At 38.4% G+C, this 12,005-nt stretch overlaps 4 protein-coding genes across 4 annotated transcripts; 2 read left to right on the plus strand and 2 right to left on the minus strand.

The window, feature by feature from the left end:
* Nucleotides 1-20: 20 nt before the first annotated feature.
* LOC145894438 (uncharacterized) lies at nt 21-5,966 on the minus strand. The gene is made up of 2 exons (XM_082983033.1): nt 5,089-5,966; nt 21-1,030 (listed from the first exon to the last, which is right to left on the minus strand). Exons 1-2 carry the CDS (start codon nt 5,924-5,926, stop codon nt 390-392), a joined length of 1,479 nt encoding a protein of 492 aa, XP_082839159.1. The 5' UTR covers nt 5,927-5,966; the 3' UTR covers nt 21-389.
* On the plus strand, nt 1,689-3,040 carry LOC145894481 (zinc finger CCHC-type and RNA-binding motif-containing protein 1-like). Its single transcript, XM_082983093.1, has 7 exons — nt 1,689-1,813; nt 1,871-1,899; nt 1,968-2,079; nt 2,144-2,251; nt 2,323-2,432; nt 2,511-2,634; nt 2,707-3,040. The coding sequence occupies exons 1-7, from the start codon at nt 1,727-1,729 to the stop codon at nt 2,812-2,814; spliced, it is 678 nt and encodes a 225-aa protein (XP_082839219.1). The 5' UTR covers nt 1,689-1,726; the 3' UTR covers nt 2,815-3,040.
* Nucleotides 2,674-5,073, minus strand: LOC145894428 (phenylalanine--tRNA ligase alpha subunit A-like). The gene is made up of 3 exons (XM_082983022.1): nt 4,609-5,073; nt 3,819-4,538; nt 2,674-3,691 (listed from the first exon to the last, which is right to left on the minus strand). Exons 1-3 carry the CDS (start codon nt 4,807-4,809, stop codon nt 3,122-3,124), a joined length of 1,491 nt encoding a protein of 496 aa, XP_082839148.1. The 5' UTR covers nt 4,810-5,073; the 3' UTR covers nt 2,674-3,121.
* A 1,167-nt stretch (nt 5,967-7,133) lies between the features above and the next one.
* On the plus strand, nt 7,134-11,842 carry LOC145888804 (NACHT, LRR and PYD domains-containing protein 3-like). The gene is made up of 8 exons (XM_082979665.1): nt 7,134-7,270; nt 7,489-7,665; nt 7,731-7,929; nt 8,345-10,014; nt 10,165-10,326; nt 10,714-10,875; nt 11,049-11,210; nt 11,485-11,842. Exons 2-8 carry the CDS (start codon nt 7,501-7,503, stop codon nt 11,656-11,658), a joined length of 2,694 nt encoding a protein of 897 aa, XP_082835791.1. The 5' UTR covers nt 7,134-7,270; nt 7,489-7,500; the 3' UTR covers nt 11,659-11,842.
* Nucleotides 11,843-12,005: the final 163 nt, after the last annotated feature.

Raw genomic sequence — 12,005 nt, forward strand, 5'->3', positions numbered from 1 at the left:
TGTCTTTTAACTAGACCCACTTAAAAGTAAACCAAGGGTGCCTGTTTACATGTTCGCTTGGTTTGGATTTGGTATATACCAATTTCAACCACCTCTCACCTTTGCTTGGCAATAGGTAGTTGGGAAAGAAGTCAATTGTTATACTTACTTGCCAACTTGAAACAACAAGTACAAGCACAAAATTATGTTTGCTCATTAACAGTACACAGGCTAGAAATAACATGCTTCTTTCAAGTTCCATTTTTTGTACAAAAGTAAAATGCAGAAAGTTTGTGTTAAAAATTAAAACAAATTGCATGTGAAATCAAACTAATAAAATATAAAAACCTGGCAAAATTGTTAAAAAGCACTTAAGGCAATTTTCAGCTCTTAAGCTGTTCACAAACATGTTATCGTCTTCTGTAGGGACGTTTTCGATAATCTTTATCACTGGGCGAATGGTCTGAAAAACTACGGTTCATATTCCTGTGTCTTTTTCTTCTGTTCTGGCCATCAGGGGTGTAATATTCATCAGACTCATGGTGGCGGTCATTATGCGAACGTTGTCGTGGTGTATGATTTTGATGTTGACCAAACCGCTCATCCATTTGATGGTCTTGCCCCATCCAAGGCGAATTCATTGCAGGAAGTTGCTGATAATAAACAGCATGCATTGGCTGAAAATTAGCATGTAGCATAGGTGAATTGTGAAGCATTTGTTCATTCATAACATGCATTCTCAGGTCTCTAGGTGGGCATTGTGGCCGTTCATCATTCACTGGTTGTGGACTTTCAGCACCATTTCTGCTTTTCTTTTTGTTGAGATTCAAGTGCATGTTGAAGAGCTTTATTCTATTCATGAGGTCGATTGAGTACTTTACAGACACTTCATGCTTAAAAGTAACAAAACCAAAGTTCCGCTGCCTTCCTGTTTTGTTGTCTTTAGGTATGCAAACAGTTTTAACAGGCCCAGCTTGTAAAAACAACTCGAACAAGATTTCTTCGGTAGCCTTTTCACTTAAATTACCGACGTACAAAGTACAATTTGTTTCTTCCATTTTGTGTCAATTACTGGCAAACGCAAGAAGATCGTGAAAATTTTTATTACGCTTTTTCCGACAAAAAGTAAAACCTAAGGTACTTCTTAAAACACTAAAACATATTGACAAGTCAAGATAATAAAAATTTTTTATGTGTTAAAAGAAGACAAACATACACACCAATCCGAGCAGACAATACACGTAATCCGTAATCAGGTACTGCGGGTTTACGAAACTTAATTCTCTACCAGTGTACGGCAACATACTTTAACGCATTACTTTGAGGCATAACAATTTTTTTTTTCAAAAATATTTACACCAATCATGAGCAATCTACATAAAAAATTTTTAACAAACATTAGTAAAAACAATATATTATTCAAAGCAAACTATTTCGTGCATATTTTGGGGAAAATGCGCCAAAAACGAAAGCAATCGAAAAATTGCCAAATTGTATGCACATTTGGCGACGTGTCAAATTAAATTCATGGCGATATTTGTACAAAGCGACATTTGAATCATGTAAAATCAGCAAAAATTAAGTAGTCACAAAACAAAAATTGTTTACACAATTTATCATGTTTTATGACATATATGAGTTATCAGATTTTCACAATATACGCAGGTACTTTCCCCTCATAAGGGAATTTTCCCCAATTTCTTCTGTACTATTTCCCTGTTTTTCGCCTTTGAACGCAGTTTTCGCTATGTCTAGTGGTGGTATCGCACCAAGCAAAAGTACAGTTTATGCATCGAATCTCCCATTTTCTCTGACAAATAATGATTTGAACAAGGTAAGCTGTTATCTGTAGAATTTTGTAATATTTTATGCACTTTTATTTAATTTGCAGATTTTTAGCAAGATGGGCCGAGTTGTCAAGTAGGTTGCCCATACACATAAACAATTGAATTATGCTTTTTATATACCTTCAATAATAATGATTTTAGGGTAACAGTTGTCAAGGACAAAGCAAACAGAGAAAGCACAGGTGTTGCTTTTATTTTGTATTTAAAACGTGAAGATGCTCACAAGGCCGTGGACATTTTAAATGGAAAGGAGGTACTGACATTGCAATTTAGATGTTTGCTAGTAAATTACACATTTATACAACTTGAATTTGTAGATTTTTGGTAGAACTATGAAATGTAGCATTGCAAGGGACAATGGCCGCACAAAAGAATTTATCCGAAGAAGAGAATACAAAGACAAATCAAGATGCTATGAATGTGGGGTAAAAAAATTTAATTTAATTGCTTTGTTGTATTACCTTGACCAAACAGGAATGGGTTTATATACTTCTAGGAGCATGACCACCTTAGCTACCAGTGTCCAAAAAACAAGCTTGGTGACAGACAACCACCCCCCAAAAAGAAAAAACGGTCTCATGTGAAACCATTTTATCAACTCAATCAGTATGTTTATAAATTTCCAAATGAAAACATAAAGTTGTCCAAATGTAAACATAAAGTTGCACAATGATTGTTGCACAGGACCAAACCAAGTTCTTCCAAAACCTACAACCATAAAGCTGCAGATGACTCAACTATTGAAGATGATAACCCTGAAGTTGAGTGGGCAGCAATGGAAAATTTAGGTCAAATCATTGCAGAAGAGGCAAGATTTTTTTTGTCAGCCGTTGTAACTTAACAATGCTTGAAATGCAAACTGTTTTATTTTCCATCATAGTCACATAAGGTTGAAATCAGTCAGAAACAAGGGCCCTCCATGAAGAAGAGGCAGTTCAAGAAAAGCTCTTACTTTAGCGATGAGGAGCTGGAAAGTGATGATGAATAGAAGATTGAGGAAAAAGTGGAATTTTTTGGAGTGCCTATTGAGGCTGAAATGGCTGTGCGAGGTGGCACAATGAGAATCAAAGAACGGTGTCCAAGAAATACTCTGATATCTACACAACTTTTTAGATTGAAAACATCTAAAAATGTATTACAGTTACACGATATATGACAGTAATAATGAGCTGTTTTGGAGAGAGTTATACAATAAATATATTATTTCACAAGTATTCATAACACACCCGAGTAAATTTTCTCTCATTAAAAAATCTGCCCAGTACCACCACACCACTACAAATACGCTCTCAAGATCAAAAGTCCATTTGACAAATTGGGCTGTTGTAGACCATTTGAAGGTCAACTTTGTGGCCAACCAAGTCTCTGATATTATCAATACCTAGTTTGATCATTGTAGGTCGTTCCAGCGAAAGTCCCCATGCAATCACATTCACATCTTCAGGTAGTCCCATGGGCCGAAGCATTTCCGGACGAAACACTCCTGAGTTTCCAATTTCTACCCATTTTCCCAAACCGTTGTGGTAACCGAAAATCTCCATTGAAGGCTCAGTGTAGGGATTATAGGCTGGTTTGAAACGGAGCTTGTAAATTCCCAATTTCCTGAAGAATTCCCGCAAGATACCCATGAGATCACCAAGTGTCACACTTTTGTCAGCCACCACACCCTCAACTTGATGAAATTCAGCTAAATGTGTTGAATCAAGAGTTTCATTTCTGAAAACCCTGTCAATAGAGAAGTATTTTACTGGTTTAAACTCTGCTTGTTGGGCCAGGGCATAAAGCATTCTGGAGCTGACTGCTGTAGTGTGTGTTCGAAGGACATTTTTTTGAGCCTCTTCAATCTTCCAGTTATATCTGTATCCCTGAGAAAAAAAATATTGAAAAATCAAAATATTTTTTATGTTGGAAACATTTCTGTGCCGATATTTAAATCATTATTAATTTAATATTTTTTTCTATATAACACCAACATAATATTTATTTACAAACCTGCGAACCATAACCCCCTTCAGAGTGAACCTTTTTCACTCTTTCCAGATACTCCATTGGAAACTGTCCAGAGGTAGCTGGTTCCTTGATAAAGAAGGTGTCATGTGCATCTCTTGCAGGGTGCTGCTGCGGTTGAAACAGAGCATCGAAATTCCAGAAAGAACTTTCAACAAAATTGTTTGTCGGCATTTCTGAAAAACCCATTTCTAGAAAAATTTGCCTGTATGCAGACCGTACTTTCATTAGCGGATGCAAGTGTCCTGATGAAGGTGGCACCCCCAGAGCATTGTAGTTGTAATCCTTGAAGGTCTTGTTCTTCCAGGAGCCATCAAGCAGCATTTGGGCTGTCAGGTCTGCCTCTGGTTTTTCCAAATTTGTAGTGAACCCTGTTCCTTTTTTCACATAAAAACTTTTTATTGTCGTCTCTGAAGCAAGCTTCCGTTTCTTCAAATCATTCAGAACCTTGGTGTCTATTTTTTCAGTTTTACCTTCATCAAGTAAAATCAAATTAGATCTAATATCATCTTTGACATTTTCAATGTTTCTAAAGCACTTTGGGCCCCCTTCACATTTCTTATCCACTTTAATCCACTTGTTTGACATGGCTTTGCTGAAGCCAATTTTTGAATTAGGAACTAGCTTCATGATTTCTGATTGTAATATTCCTTCTGGTGGTATTACAGAAAAAATGTTAAACTCATAGCTGCCATTTTGCGATATCTGTAACACACAAAACACAAAATATACTACAAGCAATAAAAACTTTGCATTGTAACTTTTCACGTCATACCTCTTTGCCTTCATGGGAAAGTTCCCATCTCTTTACACTTCGGGGCTCGACTTCAATAAGGTCCTTAAAGCATTGCAAGCTCTTGATCACACCAACAACACTTTGATGGTCTGTTTCCAAAGCCGCAGCAAGAACATTGGAGTCAACAGCTTCATACCCATCCAGGTGTTTTAATATGAGCTCCTGCAGATTCTTATCCATTATGAATCAAACCGAAACTTTAATGCATTAAATCTGTAACAGATAAACATAATTGACAACCATTTATTACAGCTAAAAGTAAAACATTATTGAAGTGGCAATAAACCTGTTTGGCCAATACCAAGCAGGCCTATTAGAGATTTTCACCAAATTATTTTATGAAATAGTGTTGCAAAAATACATACAAGTAAAGCATTTTTGACAAATAAAAGAGTTTCAAGCAAATTTATACAAATCATGGTTTTATAAACTTAGTGTTTTAGTTTTCTTCAGATTCGCTTTCCTCATCTTCTTCATCATCATCTTCCTCTGCATCGTAATCATTAAAGCTAAGACTGGACATCCTACCTTGGACGTTACTCATATATTCTTCAGAGTAATGCTTTTCCTTGACAGTGTAATCATTCTGACGTCCGTAGTCATACTGCCTTGTTGAAATGCTCATTGCTTTGCTTTCACATGTTTTATAACCACATTTTGGACAAGGGTATGGTTCATTTCGCTTGTACTTAAACCCTTTTCTCTTGACATGCTCTTCGCAGAAGCAAATCTTGCATTGCATGCATGTGTACTGTCCATGACGGTTGCATGAAACACACTTGCTGCTTTCACCTTCCAAAACCTGACAGGACGCCTGGTGTTCAAATTGATCGTCCTCACATAGGAACCCACCACAAAAGGCGCATTTGAAAATTCGTCCACCATGATCCCAAACACCTCTTTCACACTCTTTGCAGTCAGCATCAAGAAGCGGACATTCACATCCATGAGTTGACAGGCACTTTCGTCCATGACAAATCCAAGCTTCACATATATCGCAGATAGCACCAACCATCTGCATTCCAGTTGTGTGTTGGCTGCCGTGTTTGACAACGCAATCCGACGCCTTCATGCACTTCTGCTTGCCACATTGAGCACAAATCGGCAACTTTTGCACAGACATGCAGAAATAACAAAACGCGCGGTTTTTCTGTCGAATCCCGCATTTGTCGCACTCCATTGAAAAATTACATGGGCGGTCAGCGAGGGGGGTGTTTTCTCGCATGGCCCTTATCTGTCGTTGTCTCTCACTTTGCTTCTCAGCTTTTTTGCGAGCACCAGTCTTTTTCTTCGGCATTGTTTAGTTTGGCAGACTCACTTCACTTGTAGTAGTTGCATCATAAGTATTTTTCACATGCGATTGTTACATAGAAATCATAAATTGACATGTGGCCTATGACGACACAGTCGTGCTATTTTGTGTGGCCGTCAGCAGTTTTTTTTTAATTTCACAAACAGTTTTAAGCATTACTGCACAGAAATAGACATAATATTAAAACAAACGTTAATGCCCGATTTGAATGTAATGGGGAAGTGACGGATCAAGAAGTAGGCAATTGGGGCGATCTCCCCACCAGAACATGTCATGATAACAAACAAACGTTGAAAGTGGGACTGTTAGTCACATTTGTGCATTTGGTGGCAAAATGTTTAAAAAAAATAAGCACGTCTTTTTCTTTTCCGTTAGTTGGGTTTTCTAACCAGAACCTATTTGTTTACTTTAACCTAGCTGTCGGCAACCTCTTCCTCTAACTGCAAACCAAATCCAAATTCTGTATTTACCAACGGGTCGTATATTTGACCACAAAAAATATCGTTTACTGTTCATAATGTTTTCAAACCTCATGAAATAAGGCTATTTAACCCATAAAATATTTGGCCCCTAACTTTTCGGTTGGCTACATTCATTTATGTACAGTTGTTCCACTCAACAACGCACTTCATGAAATGTTCTGACGAAAACAATAACGTTCATTCGCTTACTAATAACGATGATACGTTTTTGTGCAGCTGAAAGGTCACGCAGTATGACATGAAATTTAAATTTGTGAAGTTTCTTTGAAAATCGAGGCATACTCAACGAATGACATACAAGTAATGGCTCGAAACGAGGTAGTCACATCAGTGCACCGTGACATCCCGTTTTGGTTCCTCTAAAGTTTAGAGTCTAAACTACATAGTACATTTATTCATTTACTTTCCCGCTGTGCACCGAAAGCTTGCAAAAAAAGTTGTTAAATTAGCTCGAACAATATAAATATGAGAGACGAGTTTGCGACGAGAGGTTTGCGTATTACAATTTTCACAGTCCTTATAGCAGTTGACAGGGTGTGTAATACTAATGTACAGTCCTTGGACTTTATGTATTATTTTACTTATTTTGTTTGAAAATGCTGTGTTTTTAGTGACATTGACTACGCCTAATTATAGGCGAAATGTAGCCTATATAAAAAAACGACCATAACGTCAAGTTACTTCGGGTTTTTTCTTTCATAACTTCTTCAGAAAAAAATCAGATAGGAAGTCTTTGTTGTACATACGACTTTTGATGCTTCTGATACTTTATCAAAGAGTTTAGAAGAGGGAAATTAAGGTTTTTTTCAAGAAGGAAGAAAAGAATTGGCACAAGCGAACGTTGGACGTACGTATGAAGCGCGCCTTAGGCTTTGACCAAAACCAATTTATCTTTGGCTACACTAGAATTAACGGATACACAAGTATAGTCGACAAGTGAGTCATTTAACGTGGCATGGTTGAGTAACTTCGTTCCAAGAAGGCGTAAGTTCCGGTGTTAACAAAGAGGCGTGTTGATCCGATACTTCGATACAACGCATTAGATAAGCTGTCGTAATTATACAGATTACCTAAATTATGGATACCTCTTCAAATGACAAAGTCAAATGTACTGCTCAATCCAAATCAACTGGCGACATCGCAAAGGAAGGTAGCGATCATGGTTGTGAGTCCCAGTCCAGTTCGTGTATTCAAGTTGTCGAAAACACAGAACAGCTAAGTTTAGAAGCTTGGACAGGCATGGTAAGTCCAGCTCTCTTTCTCTGCAACTAGTTAAAGCAACAACCAACTTTTTTCATCGATAACAGCAAGAAATGCATATCGGAGACAAACATATACACACCTCAGGATCGGTGTACAATGCCCAAGTCGTAATGCAGAACCCAATTGTTATGATGAATGCTGGCCACTGTGGAACTCTATTAGCGGAAATAAAAGAAACTGCAGTAAAGCTGCCTGTTACGTCAATACAGGACAATCAACCATTGTCAAATGTTGATCAAATATGTAAGTACTGTAATGTTTGTTTCCTTTATACGTTAATCGTATGTGGAGAACGATATTTTTTGTAACCACATTACTGACAATGCTAACACCTATTTTATTTATTTTAGGTACTTTTTTTTTATTTTAACTTTACCTATAGGTAGCCTATACTTAATATATAAAATAAAAGTGTATATATATGTAAACGAAAATTGTGTTTAATTTTTATTCCAGTGTGGAGCTTTTTCAACAATAAAATTGTTCCAAATGCATTTTTAGGGATTTGCGCGTAAAAGAATAAATCACAACATAAATAGAAAAATGGACTTCAGGTTAACAAGAAAAGGCCTGGCCCCCTTTTTATGGGAACCTATATACTTTCAATTTATATAATTTAACACGGTTTATGTTGAAAATATCGTTATCCATGTTTCAGGCCAAAACCTCAAGTCGTCGTTAAACGAAAGAGTGAAGACCATAGCCAGTGAGGAGTCATCACTTGCAGAATTTTCCCAACAACCCATTACACCTGTTGACCTCGCGATAGTCGGCCAGCCTCAACGATTAAACGAAAAGTACACAGCAAGAAAAACTGACAACACACACAGAAAAGATGTTGAGGTAACATACAGCGAAGAGACTGGTGAAGAGATTTCTTTTGAACAGCTTTTCACGCAAGCAAAACTAGCAGCCGAAAACGAGTCTCGGCAAAAGTTTCCTTCCAGCAATCCGGACGCAAGGCGTGAATATGTGGAAAAACATGGAAATGTCGTAGGCGTGGTTGGTCCAACCGGCATCGGGAAAACAACGTCCAGTAAGAACTGGGCATTGAAGGCGCTATGTGGTGAAATATTTCAACCCGTGTCGTTTATCTTTTATATTGTCGTAAGATTAATCGCGTTTCGAGAAAAAATGACATTTTTGCATTTTCTTTTATCAACTCTGCTTCCTGACTGGAAGTGCGTTTCCAACGTTACGCACGACATTCTTACCGCTATTGCCGAAGACAGGGACGTGCTTTTAATATTCGATGGTCTGGACAAGGCTGACTTCGAATCGTTCTCTACTTCGGTCCCTTTACCACCTTTGTACGCCAAATCAAAACCGGAAAACTTTCTGAAGCATCTGGCCGGTGGAAATATACTCCCACGCGCTAGAAAAATCTTTACCTCGCGCCCAGATCAAATGTACAAGCTCCATCCCTTGTACCGACCGAAATTTATCGTCCAGATACTCGGCTTAACTCCAAAATCACAGGACCAACTTGGACGCCAAATCTGCGGCCCGACTTATACTCATATACGGGAGCAAATGGTGCTCAACTCCAACACACAAGCGTTCTGCAGAGTCCCTGCCAATTTCGTACTTACCCTGAATTTCCTGATGAACTCCAGCGAGAAAATTCAACCTGTGTCGCTTACTCGCATTTTGACCTTCACAAGCTGTCAGTATTCAAGGACGGGGCATATGAAAAGTCAGGAGTGTCAATTCGCAGAACTGTCTACATTGGCTTGGAACGGCCTACTGGACAAAAAGCTGGTTTTCTATCCACATGACTTTCAAAAGCTTCGGATACGAATACGTTCAGTGGACACCTTCCTGGTAACATCAATTGCAAAACAAGCTAATCTCAAGCACCAAATTTTGAGTCACGACAAAGCATGCCACTTCTCACATCTCATCTGGCAGGAATATTTCGCCGCTGTCTACATAATGCTGCTTATGCCGTTCAAAAAGTTCAAGGGGCACTACAAACAGCTTTGCGAGATGGACAGGTGGGAAGTTGTTGTCAAGTTTTCCCTGGGCATTAGCGCGGCAGTGTCTGTGCTTCACGAGCTGAAGCATCTCGTTGCCGGATGTTCCCTGGATGATTTAGGCAGAAAAACGTCGTTGCTTAAGGAACACATTCTGACGTTGCTCAAACAGCGCAACAAAGATGATGTGGTCAAGCGGGTCCTGAGCTGGACCAGAGAAGCAGAAGACCCGGATATGACGTCACGCGTGTCGGATTATCTCACTGATCGAATCGAAAGGTCATTCGCACAAATTCTGCCAACCGATGTTGAAAACCTTTCCTTCGTACTTCAGGCAGACAGAAATACCAGAGTATGTGCTTAGTTTATTATAACTGTACGACAAATTTGTGAAGGGTGTAAATCGAATGGCACTTTTTAAAGAAATTACGTAGGGCAACTTTTATGAATTTTTTTCTCAATTAGGCATGCAAGTATTTATTTGTTCCTCATTAAATCGTAGGTTAAAACACTCGATTTGTCATGGAACAACGTGGGGTTGCTCGGCGCTTCATCACTGACAAGATGTCTCCATAATATTAACTCCCTAATTCTACGTCACAGCGATATCGATTGTCGTGCCGTGGATAAATTGTCGGAGGCAATATCAGCTTTGCCAAGATCGGTCAGTGGTAGCTTACAACCAACATTATGTCATAAACAATCATTTACAGATGCTGGAAACTACAAAATACTGGTTTGGTAAACATACAATAATAAGGGTAACGTGCAGGGGGATGGTTATATGTTGTTAAACCAAAGACAATGTGGCCAGCCGAAAAGAATTTTTTTGTATAAGCGATATGAGTGTTGGTTTTGGCACTGTTGGTTTTAGCTTTTTCCTGCCCACAGTATTTCCATCATGGTTGGTTTCCGGCGGGTTACACCTAGTTTGGTACCCAATGTCTAATGACGCTGACAAGATCGTTATAAGTCACATCATAGCTGCAGTTATGAGACCTATTGGGTCTGCAGCTCACTATGGTGAGTTTACTGTTTAATTTTGTATTAGATGATGGTTCTTGATCTATCATGGAACTTAATTGGAGACGCCGGGGCTTCTTATCTGTCTAGATGTGTCCACAACGTCAATCTTCTCATATTGTGTCATTCTCATATTGGAGCAGAGGGCGTCAAACATCTGACCAACGCAATAACAAATCTTTGCTTTCCAGTAAATACATTATACCTATATATTTTTTTGCGTTCGGATTTTGGATTATATTTGTGTATAGGCCTACAACCGCCTCAATTATCTGATTAGCAGTTTACATATTGTCTGTAGGCGAAATTTGTGTTGTAGGGCTAAATTGTTATCTCAACTGAACTCAGATATCTTTCATATAGATGAAAAGGTTGAATCTGAGTGGAAACAAGATCGGAGACGATGGGGCCATTTCACTCGCGGGATGCGTTCACAACCTGAAAATGCTGGAACTTGTCGACTGCGGTATTGCGAACAGCGGTGCTCAAATCATTTTTGAGAAGTTGCAAGCGGTCCCTGCACCGGTAAACTGTTTCTTTGTATATAAACATGTGTTTGGATAAGCATCCAAGGTTCGAATGAACGTAGTCCAAAACCTGTTTTTTGTTGCATAACCATTTTCATACACATGGAAAAAATGTTTTTGCGTGACTTACAGGCTACAAACTAGCTGTCACTTCCAGTGACAGTTTTGTTTCTGTTGTAGTTTCTTTAAATGTGATAAAAGGTGTTTTTATTCTCACAACACCACTATCAGACGTTGTTTCTACGTCATTCAGTTTTCGTTCTGTGTTGCAGATGGAATGTCTGAAGTTATCTTACAATCCTGGTATTACAGACGACTGTCTTAGCTCCCTGCTGGGTTGCACTGACAACCTAAAAATTGTGCATATCAGCTGGTGCTCTTTGACCGACAACGGCAAAAAAATTCTGGCTGCGAAGTCGCATCAAAACTGTTCACTCACATTTTAAGCAAATCTTACAGCACAATAAAAAATAACAAGATTTCTTTTGTCGTAAACATTATACATTTTGAAAAAAACGTCATTTTTCAGTTATTTTTTAAATGCAAAAAACTGTGCACTTTTTACTTTTTTTGCCATTGATAATTGAGATATATATTTTACGTAAATCCAATAAACTACTATTGCTCTTATGTGTGTGTTTGGCTTGGGAATATATTGACTGAATATGGCGTGACGATTGCAAGTTAGATTGTGACCCTTGTGACAAATATCTGCTCCACTTTGGCCCCAACTTCTGAGGCAGTAAACGATGGGAATGATATACCGAATAACATTATCACGACCACAAAGGAG

The sequence above is a fragment of the Ascidia mentula genome, chromosome 1 (genome assembly GCF_947561715.1).
Source record: "Ascidia mentula chromosome 1, kaAscMent1.1, whole genome shotgun sequence".
Taxonomy (NCBI): domain Eukaryota; kingdom Metazoa; phylum Chordata; class Ascidiacea; order Phlebobranchia; family Ascidiidae; genus Ascidia; species Ascidia mentula.

Coding starts and splice junctions, on each gene's coding strand:
- LOC145894481 (XM_082983093.1), top strand. CDS start 1,727: ATGTCTAGTGGTGGTATCGCACCAAGCAAAAGTACAGTTTATGCATCG. Junction 1,814..1,870: donor CAAATAATGATTTGAACAAG/GTAAGCTGTTAT, acceptor TTTAATTTGCAG/ATTTTTAGCAAGATGGGCCG. Junction 2,433..2,510: donor CCATTTTATCAACTCAATCA/GTATGTTTATAA, acceptor ATTGTTGCACAG/GACCAAACCAAGTTCTTCCA.
- LOC145894428 (XM_082983022.1), bottom strand. CDS start 4,809: ATGGATAAGAATCTGCAGGAGCTCATATTAAAACACCTGGATGGGTAT. Junction 4,539..4,608: donor TTTCCCATGAAGGCAAAGAG/GTATGACGTGAA, acceptor TGTGTGTTACAG/ATATCGCAAAATGGCAGCTA. Junction 3,692..3,818: donor AAGGGGGTTATGGTTCGCAG/GTTTGTAAATAA, acceptor TTTTTTTCTCAG/GGATACAGATATAACTGGAA.
- LOC145894438 (XM_082983033.1), bottom strand. CDS start 5,926: ATGCCGAAGAAAAAGACTGGTGCTCGCAAAAAAGCTGAGAAGCAAAGT. Junction 1,031..5,088: donor TGATGAAGAAGATGAGGAAA/GCGAATCTGAAG, acceptor ACAAAATGGAAG/AAACAAATTGTACTTTGTAC.
- LOC145888804 (XM_082979665.1), top strand. CDS start 7,501: ATGGATACCTCTTCAAATGACAAAGTCAAATGTACTGCTCAATCCAAA. Junction 7,666..7,730: donor TAGAAGCTTGGACAGGCATG/GTAAGTCCAGCT, acceptor CATCGATAACAG/CAAGAAATGCATATCGGAGA. Junction 7,930..8,344: donor GTCAAATGTTGATCAAATAT/GTAAGTACTGTA, acceptor TCCATGTTTCAG/GCCAAAACCTCAAGTCGTCG.